Source organism: Catharus ustulatus, chromosome 23 (assembly GCF_009819885.2).
Source record: "Catharus ustulatus isolate bCatUst1 chromosome 23, bCatUst1.pri.v2, whole genome shotgun sequence".
In the NCBI taxonomy this organism is placed as follows: Eukaryota; Metazoa; Chordata; class Aves; order Passeriformes; family Turdidae; genus Catharus; species Catharus ustulatus.
Window position 1 is genome coordinate 1,310,164 of NC_046243.1, and position 13,017 is coordinate 1,323,180.

At 46.4% G+C, this 13,017-nt stretch overlaps 1 protein-coding gene across 3 annotated transcripts in view; it reads right to left on the bottom strand.

Moving 5' to 3' along the window:
* FBXL20 (F-box and leucine rich repeat protein 20) overlaps positions 1-13,017 on the bottom strand; it is a 50,727-nt gene that overhangs the window by 3,055 nt on the left and 34,655 nt on the right. For all 3 annotated transcript variants that reach the window (XM_033078776.1, XM_033078775.1, XM_033078777.1), the window contains exons 7-13: positions 11,417-11,512; positions 10,030-10,156; positions 8,479-8,553; positions 6,581-6,711; positions 3,519-3,579; positions 2,504-2,548; positions 2,355-2,411 (exon numbers count right to left, since the gene is read on the bottom strand). In XM_033078776.1, coding sequence (XP_032934667.1) covers positions 2,355-2,411; positions 2,504-2,548; positions 3,519-3,579; positions 6,581-6,711; positions 8,479-8,553; positions 10,030-10,156; positions 11,417-11,512 — 592 coding nt within the window. The remainder of the gene's footprint in view (positions 1-2,354; positions 2,412-2,503; positions 2,549-3,518; positions 3,580-6,580; positions 6,712-8,478; positions 8,554-10,029; positions 10,157-11,416; positions 11,513-13,017) is intronic.

The following is a 13,017-nucleotide window of genomic DNA, read 5'->3' on the forward strand; positions in this document are numbered from 1 at the left end:
CCCAGCCCAGAATCAGATGAGAGCCCAAAAACCCAGCCAAAACCAGCTGAGAGCCCCCAAAAACAAACTGAGAGCCCCAAAACCAGCTGAGAGCCCCAAAAACCCAGCCAGGCGCCGTTCCCCAGGTGACGGATCCCGTCGTCCGTGATCAGCTCGCAGTGGGATAAACTCTGGGTCCAAACACAGGGGTTAAACCCAGCCCAGAATCAGATGAGAGCACAAAACCAGGCAGAACCAGCTGACAGCCCCAAAACCAGCCAGAACCTCGCTGGATGGGAGAGGACACAGGGGTTAAACTCAGCTCAAAACCAGCTGAGAGTCCCAAACCAGCTGAGAGCCCAAAAACCAGCCAGAACCTCACTGCAAATAGGAGGAGACACAGGGGTTAAACCCAGCTCCTGACAGCCCCAAAATCAGCTCGGACCTTGCTGGAGATAGGAGAAGACACAGGGGTTAAACCCAGCCCAAAACCCAGCCAGAACCTCACAGGGGATGGCAGAAGACACAGCCCACAACTTTTCCTGGGAATGATTCCTGTCTGGAATTCTGCTCCCAGCAGAATCCTCACAACTTTTCCTGGGAATTATTCCTGCTGGAATTCTGCTCCCAGTACAATTCCCACAACTTTTCCTGTGAGGAGTTCTTTCCTGGAATTCTGCTCCCAAGAGAATGCCCACAACCCTTTTCCTGTCAGGGATTCCTGCTGGAATTCTGCTCCCAAGAGAATCCACACAACCCTTTTCCTGTCAGGGATTCCTGCTGGAATTTTCCCCCAGGACAATCCACAACCCTTTTCCTGGGAAGGATTCCTGCCTGGAATTCTGCTCCCAGCAGAATTCACACAACCCTTTTCTTGGAAGTTATTCCAGCTGGAATTCTGCTCCCAGGACAATCCCCACAACTTTTCCTGGAAGGGCCTGGAGTGGGATTCTCCTGCCTGAAATTCTCTCCCAGGACAATCCCCACAACCCTTTTATTGGGAAGGATTGCTACATGGAATTCTGCTCCTAGGACAATTCCCACAAGCTTTTTCCTGGGAATGATTCCTGCTGGAATTCTCTCTCAGCAGAACCCTCACAACTTTTCCTGTAAAGGATTCCTGCTGGAATTCTCTCCCAGGACAATTCCCACAACCCTTTTCCTGGGAATTATTCCTGCCTGGAATTCTGCTCCCAGGACAATCCACACAACCCTTTTCCTGTCAGGGATTCCTGCTGGAATTTTCCCCCAGGACAATCCCCACAATCCTTTTGCTGTAAGGGATTATTGCTGGAATTCTCTCCCAGGACAATCCCCACAACTTTTCTTGGAAGGGCCTGGAGTGGGATTCTCCTGCCTGAAATTCTCTCCCAGCAGAATCCCCACAACCCTTTTCCTGGGAATTATTCCAGCTGGAATTCTGCTCCCAGGACAATCCCCACAACTTTTCCTGGGAAGGATTCCTACTGGAATTTTCCCCCATGTCAATCCCAACACTTTTCCTGGGAATGATTCCTGCTGGAATTCTGCTCCCAGGGGAATTTCCACAACCCTTTTCCTGTAAGGGATTATTGCTGAAATTCTCTCCCAGCAGAATCCTCACAACTTTTCCTGGGAATGATTCCTGCTGGAATTCTCACCCAGGACAATCCCCACAACTTTTCCTGTAAAGGATCACAGCTGGAATTCTGCTCCCAGGACAATCCCCACAACTTTTCCTGGGAAGGATTCCTACTGGAATTTTCCCCCATGTCAATCCCAACACTTTTCCTGGGAATGATTCCTGCTGGAATTTTCCCCCAGCAGAATCCCCACAACCCATTTCCTGTAAGGAATTCTTTCCTGGAATTCTGCTCCCAGCAGAATCCTCACAAATTTTCCTGGCAATGATTCCTGCTGCAATTCTCTCCCAGTAGAATCCTCACAACTTTTCCTGTAAAGGATCACAGGTGGAATTCTGCTCCCAGGACAATCCCCACAACTTTTCTTGGGAATGATTCCTGCTGGAATTCTCTCTCAGCAGAATCCACACAACTTTTCCTGTCAGGGATCCCTGCTGGAATTTTCCCCCAGGACAATCCCCACAACTTTTCCTGGGAATGATTCCAGCTGGAATTCTCTCCCAGGACAATCCCCACAACTTTTCCTGAGAGGGATTCCAGCTGGAATTTTCCCCCAGGACAATCCCCACAACTTTTCCTGGGAATTATTCCTGCCTGGAATTTTCCCCCAGGACAATCCCCCCAACTTTTCCTGTCAGAGCCTGCAGTGGGAGGTTCCTTTCCTCAGGCTCAGCTTTCCAGCTGAATTCTTTACAATTTTAAAAATTCCTTTATTTTTAGAGCAAGGGAATGCTGGAGTGTTGGAGCACTCACCAGGACCTGCAGCCTTGGACAGTGGATGGAGAGCTGGATCAGGGTGCTGTCTGTGATCTGCAAAAAAGGAAAATCTTTCCCTGTTGGTGCTGCCCCCAAGGATTCAGGTTTTGAGCTGGAGAAATTCTGATTTTCCACCAATTTCCTACCTGCACACACTCCTCCAGATCCATCTTTTCAAGCTCATGGCAGTTCTAGGAATAAAGAGAATTCCAAAAAGCCACAGTGAGTGTGAAGTCCAGACAGGAAATGAAAATATAAAAATGAAAAAATCTACAAAATCATATAAATATAAACATAAATATAAACATAAATATAAATATAAATTATAAATATAAATATAAATATAAATATAAATATAAATATAAATATAAATATAAATACAAATATACATACATTATATAAATACAGTATGTCTAAGAAATATAAATACATTATATTGTAAATATAAAGATAAAAAGTATATTAAATAAAAATATTATAAACACAGAAATATAATAAATCAAAATATCATCAGAAATACATATAAAAATATAAAAACAAGCATAAATATAAATATAAAATGAAATATAAAATGAAATATAAAGAAATATAAATAATATAAATATAAATATAAATGTAAATGTAAATATAAATATTTTCCCAAATTAAAAGTTTTCCCAAATGAAGTTTTCTTAAATTAAAATTCCCCAAATTAAGATTGTCCCAAACTAAGATTCTCCCAAATTAAAATTTTCCCAAATAAAAAATTTTTCCAAAGTAAGTTTTCCCAAATTAAAATTTTTCCCAAATTAAAAGTTTTCCTAAATCAAAAGTTTTCCCAAATTAGAACCTTTCTCAAATTAAAAGTTTTCCCAAATTAATTTTTTTCCCAAATTAAAGTTTTCCCAAATTAAAAATTTTCTTAAATTAAAAATTTTGCCAAATTAAGTTTTCCCCAATTAAATTTTCCCAAATTAAGTTTTCCCAAATTAAATTTTCTCCCAAATTAAAATTTTCCCAAATTATTTTTTCCCAAACTAAGTTTTCCCAAATTATTTTTTTTCCCATATTAAGTTTTCCTAAATTAAAATTTCCCAAATTAACAGTTTTCCCAAATTAAATTTTTTCCTGAATAAAATTTTTTTCCCAAATAAATTTTCCCCAAGGATTCCCAGCTCTTACCCTGGCCAGGGTGGTGAATCCCACGTCGGTGAGCTGGGAGCAGCGAGCCACCTCCAGGATCCTGGGGACAGGGACAGTGACAGGGACAGACAGGACTGGGAATGGCCTGTCCCCAAACTGGGAATGGCCTGTCCCCAAACTGGGAATGTCCTGTCCCCAAACTGGGAATGGCCCAAACTGGGAATGTCCTGTCCCCAAACTGGGAATGTCCTGTCCCCAAACTGGGAATGGCCTGTCCCCAAACTGGGAATGGCCTGTCCCCAAACTGGGAATGGCCTGTCCCCAAACTGGGAATGTCCTGGGGTCCCAAACTGGGAAAACTTGGAATGTCTGGGATCCAAACTGGGAATGTCTGGGGCCCAAACTGGGAATGTCCTGGGATTCAACTCAGGGGAACTGGGAATGTCCTGTCCCCAAACTGGGAATGGCCCAAACTGGGAATATCCCAAAATCCCTGAGAAACTGGGAATGTCCTGGGGACCAAGCTGGGAATGTCTGGGATCCCAAACTGGGAATGTCTGGGGTTCCAAACTGGGAATGTCTGGGGCCCAAATTGGGAATGTCCTGGGGTCCCAAACTGGGAATGTCTGGGGTTCAACCCAAACTGGGAATGTCTGGGGTTCCAAACTGGGAATGTCCCAAAAACCCAGGGGAACTGGGAATGTCCCAAACTGGGAATGTCCCAAACTGGGAATGTCTGGAGTCCCAAACTGGGAATGGCCCAAAAACCCAGGGGAACTGGGAATGTCCTGGGTCCCAAACTGGGAATGTCCTGGGGTTCCAAACTGGGAATATCTGAGGCCCAAACTGGGAATGTCCCAAACTGGGAATGTCCCAAACTGGGAATGTCCTGGGGTCCCAAATTGGGAATGTCTGGGGTCCAACCCTGAGAAACTGGGAATGTCCTAGGGTCCAAAACTAGAAATGTCCCTGGGGTCCCAAAAACTCAGATTAAATTGGGAATATCCCTGGGGTCCAACCCCTGCCCTGGGAGCAGTGGTCTCACACCCAAAGGGAATTCCTGTAGGAATTTGGGGTGGTCTGACACCCCAAGGGAATTCCTGTAGGAATTTGGGGTAATAAACCTGCCAAAAGCCAAATCTTTTGGGGTGCAATATCTCAGAGCCCACCCATCCCCTCAAATTTTCTCCACCATTCAAGGAGCTTTTTCTGTCTGATTAAAACCCAAAATATTTACAAACAACTCAAAAACCACACCCAAACACCTGGATAAAAACCTCAGGGTGTAAAATCTGAGCAAATTTTGGGGTGCAATGGCTCAGAGCTCACCCATCCCCTCAAATTTTCTCCGCCGCTCTGGGAGCTCTTTCATTGCAATTTAAACCCCGCAAAAATTACAAACAACTCAAAAACCACACCCAAACACCTGGATAAAAACCCTCAGGGTGTAAAAACTGGGAAACTCCAAGAATTTAAAAACAACTCAAAAACCACAACCAAACACCTGGATAAAAAACTCAGGGTGTGAAAACTGGTCAGATTTTGGGGTTCAATGGCTCAGAGCCCTCCCATCCCCTCAAATTTTCTCCGCCATTCAAGGAGCTTTTTCTGTCTGATTTAAACCCAAAATATTTACAAACAACTCAAAAACCACAACCACCCCATTCCAAACACCTGGAAAAAAACCCTCAGGCTGTAAAAACTGAGCAAATTTTGGGGTGCAATATCTCAGAGCTCACCCATCCCACCACTCTGGGAGCTCTTTCACTCCGATTTAAACCCAAAAATTTAAAAACAACTCAAAAACCACAACCAAACACCTGGATAAAAAAAATCTCAGGGTGTAAAAACTTGGGCAACCCCAAAAATTTAAAAACAACTCAAAAACCACAACCAAACACCTGGATAAAAAACTTCAGGCTGTAAAAACTGAGCAAATTTTGGGGTGCAATGGCTCAGAGCTCACCCATCCCCTCAAATTTTCTCCGCTATTCAAGGAGCTTTTTCTGTCTGATTTAAACCCAAAATATTTACAAACAACTCAAAAACCACACCCAAACACCTGGATAAAAACCTCAGGATGTAAAAATTGGGCGAATTTTGGGGTGCAATGGCTCAGAGCTCACCCATCCCACCGTTCTTGGAGCTCTTTCACTCCAATTTAAACCCAAAAAATTTACAAACAACTCAAAAACCACACCCAAACACCTGGAAAAAAAAAGACACCTCAGGGTGTAAAAACTGGGCAACCCCAAGAATTTAAAAACAACTCAAAAATCACAACCAAACACCTGGATAAAAAACTCAGGCTGTAAAAACTGAGCAAATTTTGGGGTGCAATGGCTCAGAGTCATCCCATCCCCTCAAATTTTCTCTGCCATTCAAGGAGCTTTTTCTGTCTGATTTAAACCCAAAATATTTACAAACAACTCAAAAACCACACCCAAACACCTGGATAAAAACCCTCAGGCTGTCAAAATTGGGCAAATTTTGGGGTGCAATGGCTCAGAACCCTCCCATCCCACCGCTCTGGGAGCTCTTTCACTCCGATTTAAACCCAAAAAATTTAAAATCAACTCAAAACCCACACCCAAACACCTGGAAAAAAAAAAAACCTCAGGGTGTAAAAACTGGGCAACCCCAAGAATTTAAAAACAACTCAAAAACCACAACCAAACACCTGGATAAAAAACTCAGGGTGTAAAAACTGGGCAAATTTTGGGGTGCAATGGCTCAGAGCTCACCCTTCCCCTCAAATTTTCTCCACCACTCTGGGAGCTCTTTCACTCTGATTTAAACCCCAAGAATTTAAAAACAACTGAAAAATCACAACCACCCTGTTCCAAACACCTGGAAAAAAAAACCCCAGTCTTTAAAAACTGGTCAAATTTTGGGATTCAGTATCTCAGAGCCCTCCCATCCCACCGCTCAGGGAGCTCTTTCACTCCGATTTAAACCCAAAAAATTTAAAATCAACTCAAAACCCACACCCAAACACCTGGATAAAACCCTCAGGGTATAAAACCTGGTGAGATTTTGGTGTGCAGTGTCTCAGGCAGCCCCTGGAGCTCTGTGGGTGCCTCCCACAGCCCCAGACTCACCGCAGGCGAGGGCAGTTCTGGCCCAGCGCGTTGAGGATGGCGTCGGTGATGTTGGAGCAGCCTGAAGCGCACAGGGACTGCAGCTTGTGGCAGCCCCTGCAGATGGTGATGAGCCCATCGTCTGTGATTTGCTGCCAGGAAAGCACAACTGCCTCAGAACAGGCTGGGTTTGGGAAGATCAGTTTGGAATTTCAGGTTTTTTTGGGTTGGGGAATGGGGAGGGCAGAGCTGGGTGGGTTTGGGGACAGCAGGGAGGGACTGGGAAGGTGCTGGGATCAGAAATTTCTGCTTGGGAAGACACAGGAGTCTGTACTGTCCTTGTGTCCATCCTGTCCCTGTGTCCATCCCTGTCCCTGTGTCCATCCTGTCCCTGTGTCCATCCCTGTCCCTGTGTCTGTCCATCCTTATGTCCGTCCCTGTGTCTGTCCATCCTTATGTCCATCCCTGTGTCTGTCCATCCCTGTCCCTGTGTCCATCCATCCCTGTCCCTGTGTCTGTCCATCCTGCCCCTGTGTCCATCCTGTCCCTGTGTCCATCCCTGTGTCTGTCCATCCCTGTCCCTGTGTCTGTCCATCCCTGTCCCTGTGTCCATCCTGTCCCTGTGTCTGTCCATCCCTGTCCCTGTGTCCATCCTGTCCCTGTGTCTGTCCATCCCTGTCCCTGTGTCTGTCCATCCCTGTGTCCATCCTGTCCCTGTGTCCATCCTGTCCCTGTGTCCATCCCTGTCCCTGTGTGTGTCCATCCTGTCCCTGTGTCCATCCTGTCCCTGTGTCTGTCCATCCTGTCCCTGTGTCCATCCCTGCCTCAGTCCAGGCTGGGTTTGTAAAGCTCAGTTCTGAATTTCAGGTTTTTTGGGTTGGGGAATGGGGGCCACAGAGCTGGGTGGGTTTGGGGACAGCAGGGAGGGACTGGGAAGGTGCTGGGATCAGAAATTTCTGCTTGGGAAGACACAGGAGTCTGTACTGTCCTTGTGTCCATCCCTGTCCTTGTGTCTGTCCATCCTGTCCCTGTATGTCCATCCCTGTCCTTGTGTCTCCATCCTGTCCCCATGTCCATCCTGTCCCTGTGTCTGTCCACCCTGTCCCTGTGTCTCCAACCTGTCCCTGTGTCCATCCTGTCCCTGCACTCATCCTGTCCCTGTGTCCATCCCTGTGTCTGTCCATCCTGTCCCTGTGTCCAGCCCTGTCCCTGTGTCCATCCCTGTCCCTGTGTCCATCCTGTCCCTGTGTCCATCCCTGTCCCTGTGTCCATCCTGTCCCTGTGTCCATCCTGTCCCTGTGTCCATCCCTGTCCCTGTGTCCATGCTGTCCCTGTCCCTGTGTCCATCCTGTCCCTGTGTCTGTCCATCCTGTCCCTGTGTCCATCCCTGTCCCTGTGTCCATCCTGTCCCTGTGTCCATCCTGTCCCTGTGTCTGTCCATCCTGTCCCTGTGTCCATCCCTGTCCCTGTGTCCATCCCTGTCCCTGTGTCCATCCTGTCCCTGTGTCTGTCCATCCTGTCCCTGTGTCTGTCCATCCTGTCCCTGTGTCCATCCCTGTCCCTGTGTCTGTCCATCCTGTCCCTGTGTCCACCCCTGTCCCTGTGTCCATCCCTGTCCCTGTGTCCACTCCTGTCCCTGTGTCCATTCCTGTCCCTGTGTCCATCCTGTCCCTGTGTCCATCCCTGTCCCTGTGTCTGTCCATCCTGTCCCTGTGTCCACCCCTGTCCCTGTGTCTGTCCATCCTGTCCCTGTGTCTGTCCATCCTGTCCCTGTGTCCATCCTGTCCCTGTGTCCATCCTGTCCCTGTGTCCATCCTGTCCCTGTCACACTGTGATGGCACAGAGCCCCCAATTCTGGCACAAACTCCTGGCCCAGCCCAGTGTCCCCAAGTGCCACCAAGGGCTGCAGTGGCACTCACCAGGCAGGTCTGCAGGTTCAGGGTCACCAGCTCGGGGCAGTGGGCACCGATGAACTTGAGAGCCTCGTCCTCCAGCTGGAAGGGAAAGCACGGGGTGGGAACTGGGAGCACTGGGAATGATCCCAGAGGGAACTGGGAGCACTGGGAATGATCCCAGTGGGAACTGGGAGCACTGGGAATGAACTGGGAATGATCCCAGTGGGAACTGGGAGCACTGGGAATGATCCCAGTGGGAACTGGGAGTGCTGGGAATGATCCCAGTGGGAACTGGGAGCACTGGGAATGAACTGGGAATGATCCCAGTGGGAACTGGGAGCACTGGGAATGATCCCAGTGGGAACTGAGAGCACTGGGAATGAACTGGGAATGATCCCAGAGGGAACTGGGAGCACTGGGAATGAACTGGGAATGATCCCAGTGGGAACTGGGAGCACTGGGAATGATCCCAGGGGGAACTGGGAGCACTGGGAATGAACTGGGAATGATCCCAGTGGGAACTGGGAGTGCTGGGAATGAACTGGGAATGATCCCAGTGGGAACTGGGAGTGCTGGGAATGAACTGGGAATGATCCCAGGGGGAACTGGGAGCACTGGGAATGAACTGGGAATGATCCCAGGGGGAACTGGGAGCACTGGGAATGAACTGGGAATGATCCCAGAGGGAACTGGGAGCACTGGGAATGATCCCAGCGGGAAATGGGAGCACTGGGAATGATCCAGGTGGGAACTGGGAGCACTGGACCCCCATCCTTGCCCAGGACACCTCCCAGCCATGCCCAGAACACCCCAGCACACCCCAGCTGTGCCCAGGACTCCCCTGAGATCCCCCCAGCTGTGCCCAGAACACCCCAGGACCCCCCAGTCCATGTCCAGGACAACCCAGAATCCCCCATCCACACCCAGTACCCCTCAACTATGCCCAGGACATCCAGGATCCTCCAATCCATGCCCAGGACCCCCAATCCATGCCCAGGACCCCTAATCCATGTCCAAGATCCCCCAGCCATGCCCAGAAGCCCCCAGCTGTGCCCAGGACACCCAGGACCCCCCCCATCCATGCCCAGGGCCCCCCAGGACACCCCAGTCTATGTCCAGGACACCCCCAGTCATTCTCAGAAACCCCCCAGTTCCCCCCAGCTGTGCCCAGGACACCCCAGGACCCCCATCCATGTCCAGGACCCCCCAATCCATTCCCAGGACCCCCCAATCCATTCCCAGGACCCCCAATCCATTCCCAGGACCCCCACCCATGTCCAGGACACCCAATCCATTCCCAGGACCCCTCAGCTATGCCCAGGACATCCCAGGATCCCCCAATCCATTCCCAGGACCCCTAATCCATGTCCAAGACACCCCCAGCCATGCCCAGAACCCCCCAGATCCCTCCAGCTGTGCCCAGAACCCCCTAGATCCCCCCCAATCCACACCCAGATCCCTCCAGCTGTGCCCAGGACACCCGAGAACTTCCCATCCATGCCCAGAACCCCCCAGATCCCCCAATCCACACCCAGGACCCCCCAGCACCCCCCAGCCCCATTTCCAGTGTCAGACCTGGGTGCAGCCCTTGAGGGACAGGGCCCTGAGCCCCCCACAGCCCCTGACCAGCGCCTGGATCCCGTCCTTGGTCACTTGGTCACACCAGGAGATGATGAGCTGTTCCAGCAGCGGGCATCCCTCACTGGGACACAGGGAATGTTCAGTGAGACTGGGAAATCCTGCTCTGAGCCAGCCACAATCCTGATATTCCCATTTCTGGGATCTTCAAGGGACACCCAGATCCACAGAGAGGCTCTGGAGGATTTTTAATAATTCCAAACTTCCATGGGAAATCCCTGCTCTGAGCCAGAATTCTCATATTCCCATTTCTGGGAACACTCAGCTACAAAGGGAGGCTCTGGAGAATCTTTTCCAGCCTTAATAATTCTAAAATTCCATGAAAAATCCCTGCTCTAAACCAGAATTCTGATATTCCCATTTCTGGGAACACTCAGCTGCACAGAGAGGCTCTGGAGGATTTTTAATAATTCTAAAATTCCATGGAAAATCCCTGCTCTAAACCACAATCCTGATATTCCCATTTCTGGGATCTTCAAGGGACACCCAGCTCTGCAGGATCTTTAAAAATTCTAAAATTCCATGGGAAATCCTGCTCTGAGCCACAATTCTGATATTCCAATTTCTGGGACACCCAGCTCTACAGAGAGGTTCTGGAGTATTTTTATTTCCAAAATTCCATGGAAAATCCCTGCTCTAAACCAGAATTCTGATATTCCCATTTCTGGGACACCCAGCTAGACAGGGAGGCTCTGGAGGATTTTTAATAATTCTAAAATTCCATAAAAATCCCTGCTCTGAGCCAGAATTCTGATGCTCTGGAGGATTTTTTCCAGCCTTAATGATTCTAAAATTCCATGGAAAATCCCTGCTCTAAACCAGAATTCTGATATTCCCATTTCTGGGACACCCAGCTAGACAGGGAGGCTCTGGAGGATTTTTAATAATTCTAAAATTCCATAAAAATCCCTGCTCTGAGCCAGAATTCTGATGCTCTGGAGGATTTTTTCCAGCCTTAATGATTCTAAAATTCCATGGGAAATCCCTGCTCTGAGCCAGAGTTCTGATATTCCCATTTCTGGGACATCCAGCTCTGCAGGGAGACTCTGGAGGATTTTTAATAATTCCAAAATTCCATGGAAAATCCCTGCTCTAAACCAGAATTCTGATATTCCCATTTCTGGGACACCCAGCTCTGCAGGGAGGCTCAAGAGGATCTTTAATAATTCTAAAATTCCATGGGAAATTCCTGCTCTGAGCCAGAATTCTGAGATTCCCATTTCTGGGACACCCAGCTCCACAGACAGGCTCTGGAGGATTTTTTCCATCCTGAATGATTCTAAAATTCCAAAATCCCACAAAAACCCCTGCTGGCAGCTCGTACCTCAGTGCTTTCAGGGACAGGTTGGTGATGGAGGTGCAGGAAGCCAAATCCAGGTGCCTGAGTTTGGAGCAGAACTTGCTGAGGCTGGTGCAGGTGCTGGAAGAGAAACAAGGGGAAAAATCTGCACTGGGATCGTGGCAGGACAGGGAAATCCTAAAAAATCTGCAATGGGGTCATGGCAGGACAGGGAAATCCTAAAAAATTTGCACTGGGGTCATGGTAGGACATGGAAATCCTAAAAATCCTGTACTGGGGTCATGGCAGGACATGGAAATCCTATAAAATCTGCAATGGAAATCCTAAAAAATCTGCACTGGGTTCAGGGCAGGCCATGGAAATCAAATCCCATAAAATCCTGCAATGGAAATCCCATAAAATCCTGCAATGGAAATTCCATAAAATCCTGCAATGGATTCATGGTAGGTCATGGAAATCCTAAAAAAATTTGCACTGGGTTCATGGCAGGCTAAGGAAATCCTAAAAATCCTGTACTGGGGTCATGGCAGGCCAAGGAAATCCTATAAAATCCTGCAATAGAAATCCTAAAAAATCCTGCAATAGATCCATGGCAAGTCATGGAAATCCTAAAAATTCTGCAATGGAAATCCCATAAAATCCTGCACTGGAAATCCCATTAAATCCTGCAATGGAAATCCTAAAAATCCTGTACTGGGGTCATGGCAGGACATGGAAATCCTAAAAAATCTGCAATGGAAATCCCATAAAATCCTGCACTAGATCCATGGAAGGCCATGGAAATCCCATGGAAATCCCATAAAATCCTGCAATGGATTTTATATTTTATATTCTCTATTCTGCATTTTATATTCTATATTCTGTATTTTATAGTCTGTATTCTGTATTCTATATTTTACAGTCTACATTTTATATTCTACATTTTGTATTCTACATTCTGTATTCTATATTCTATAGTCTATATTTTATATTCCATATTTTGTATTCTATATTTCCTGCAAAGGATCCATGGCAGGCCATGGAAATCCCATGAAATCCTGCAATGGATTTTATATTTTATATTTTATATTTTATATTTTATATTTTATATTTTATATTTTATATTCTATAATCTGTATTCTATATTTTACATTTTATATTCTATATTCTGTATTCTATAACCTATATTCTATATTTTGTATTCTATATTTTATATTCTACACCTTATATTCTATATTCTGTATTTTATATTTTATAGTCTATGTTTTATAGTCTACATTCTGTATTCTATATTCTATAATCTATATTTTATATTCTACATTTTGTATTCTATATTCTGTATTCTCTATTTCCTGCAATGGATTTGTGGCAGGCCATGGAAATCCCATGAAAATACAGAATATAGAATATAAAATATAGACTGTAAAATACAGAATATAAAATACAGACTATAAAATATAAAATATAAAATATAGACTATAAAATACAGAATATAAAATACAGACTATAAAATACAGAATATAGCCAATAAAATACAGAATACAGAATATAGAATACAAAATATAAAATAGAAAATACAGATTACAAAATATAGACTATGTAGAATATAAAAATATAGAATACAAAAATGCAGAATATAAAAAATA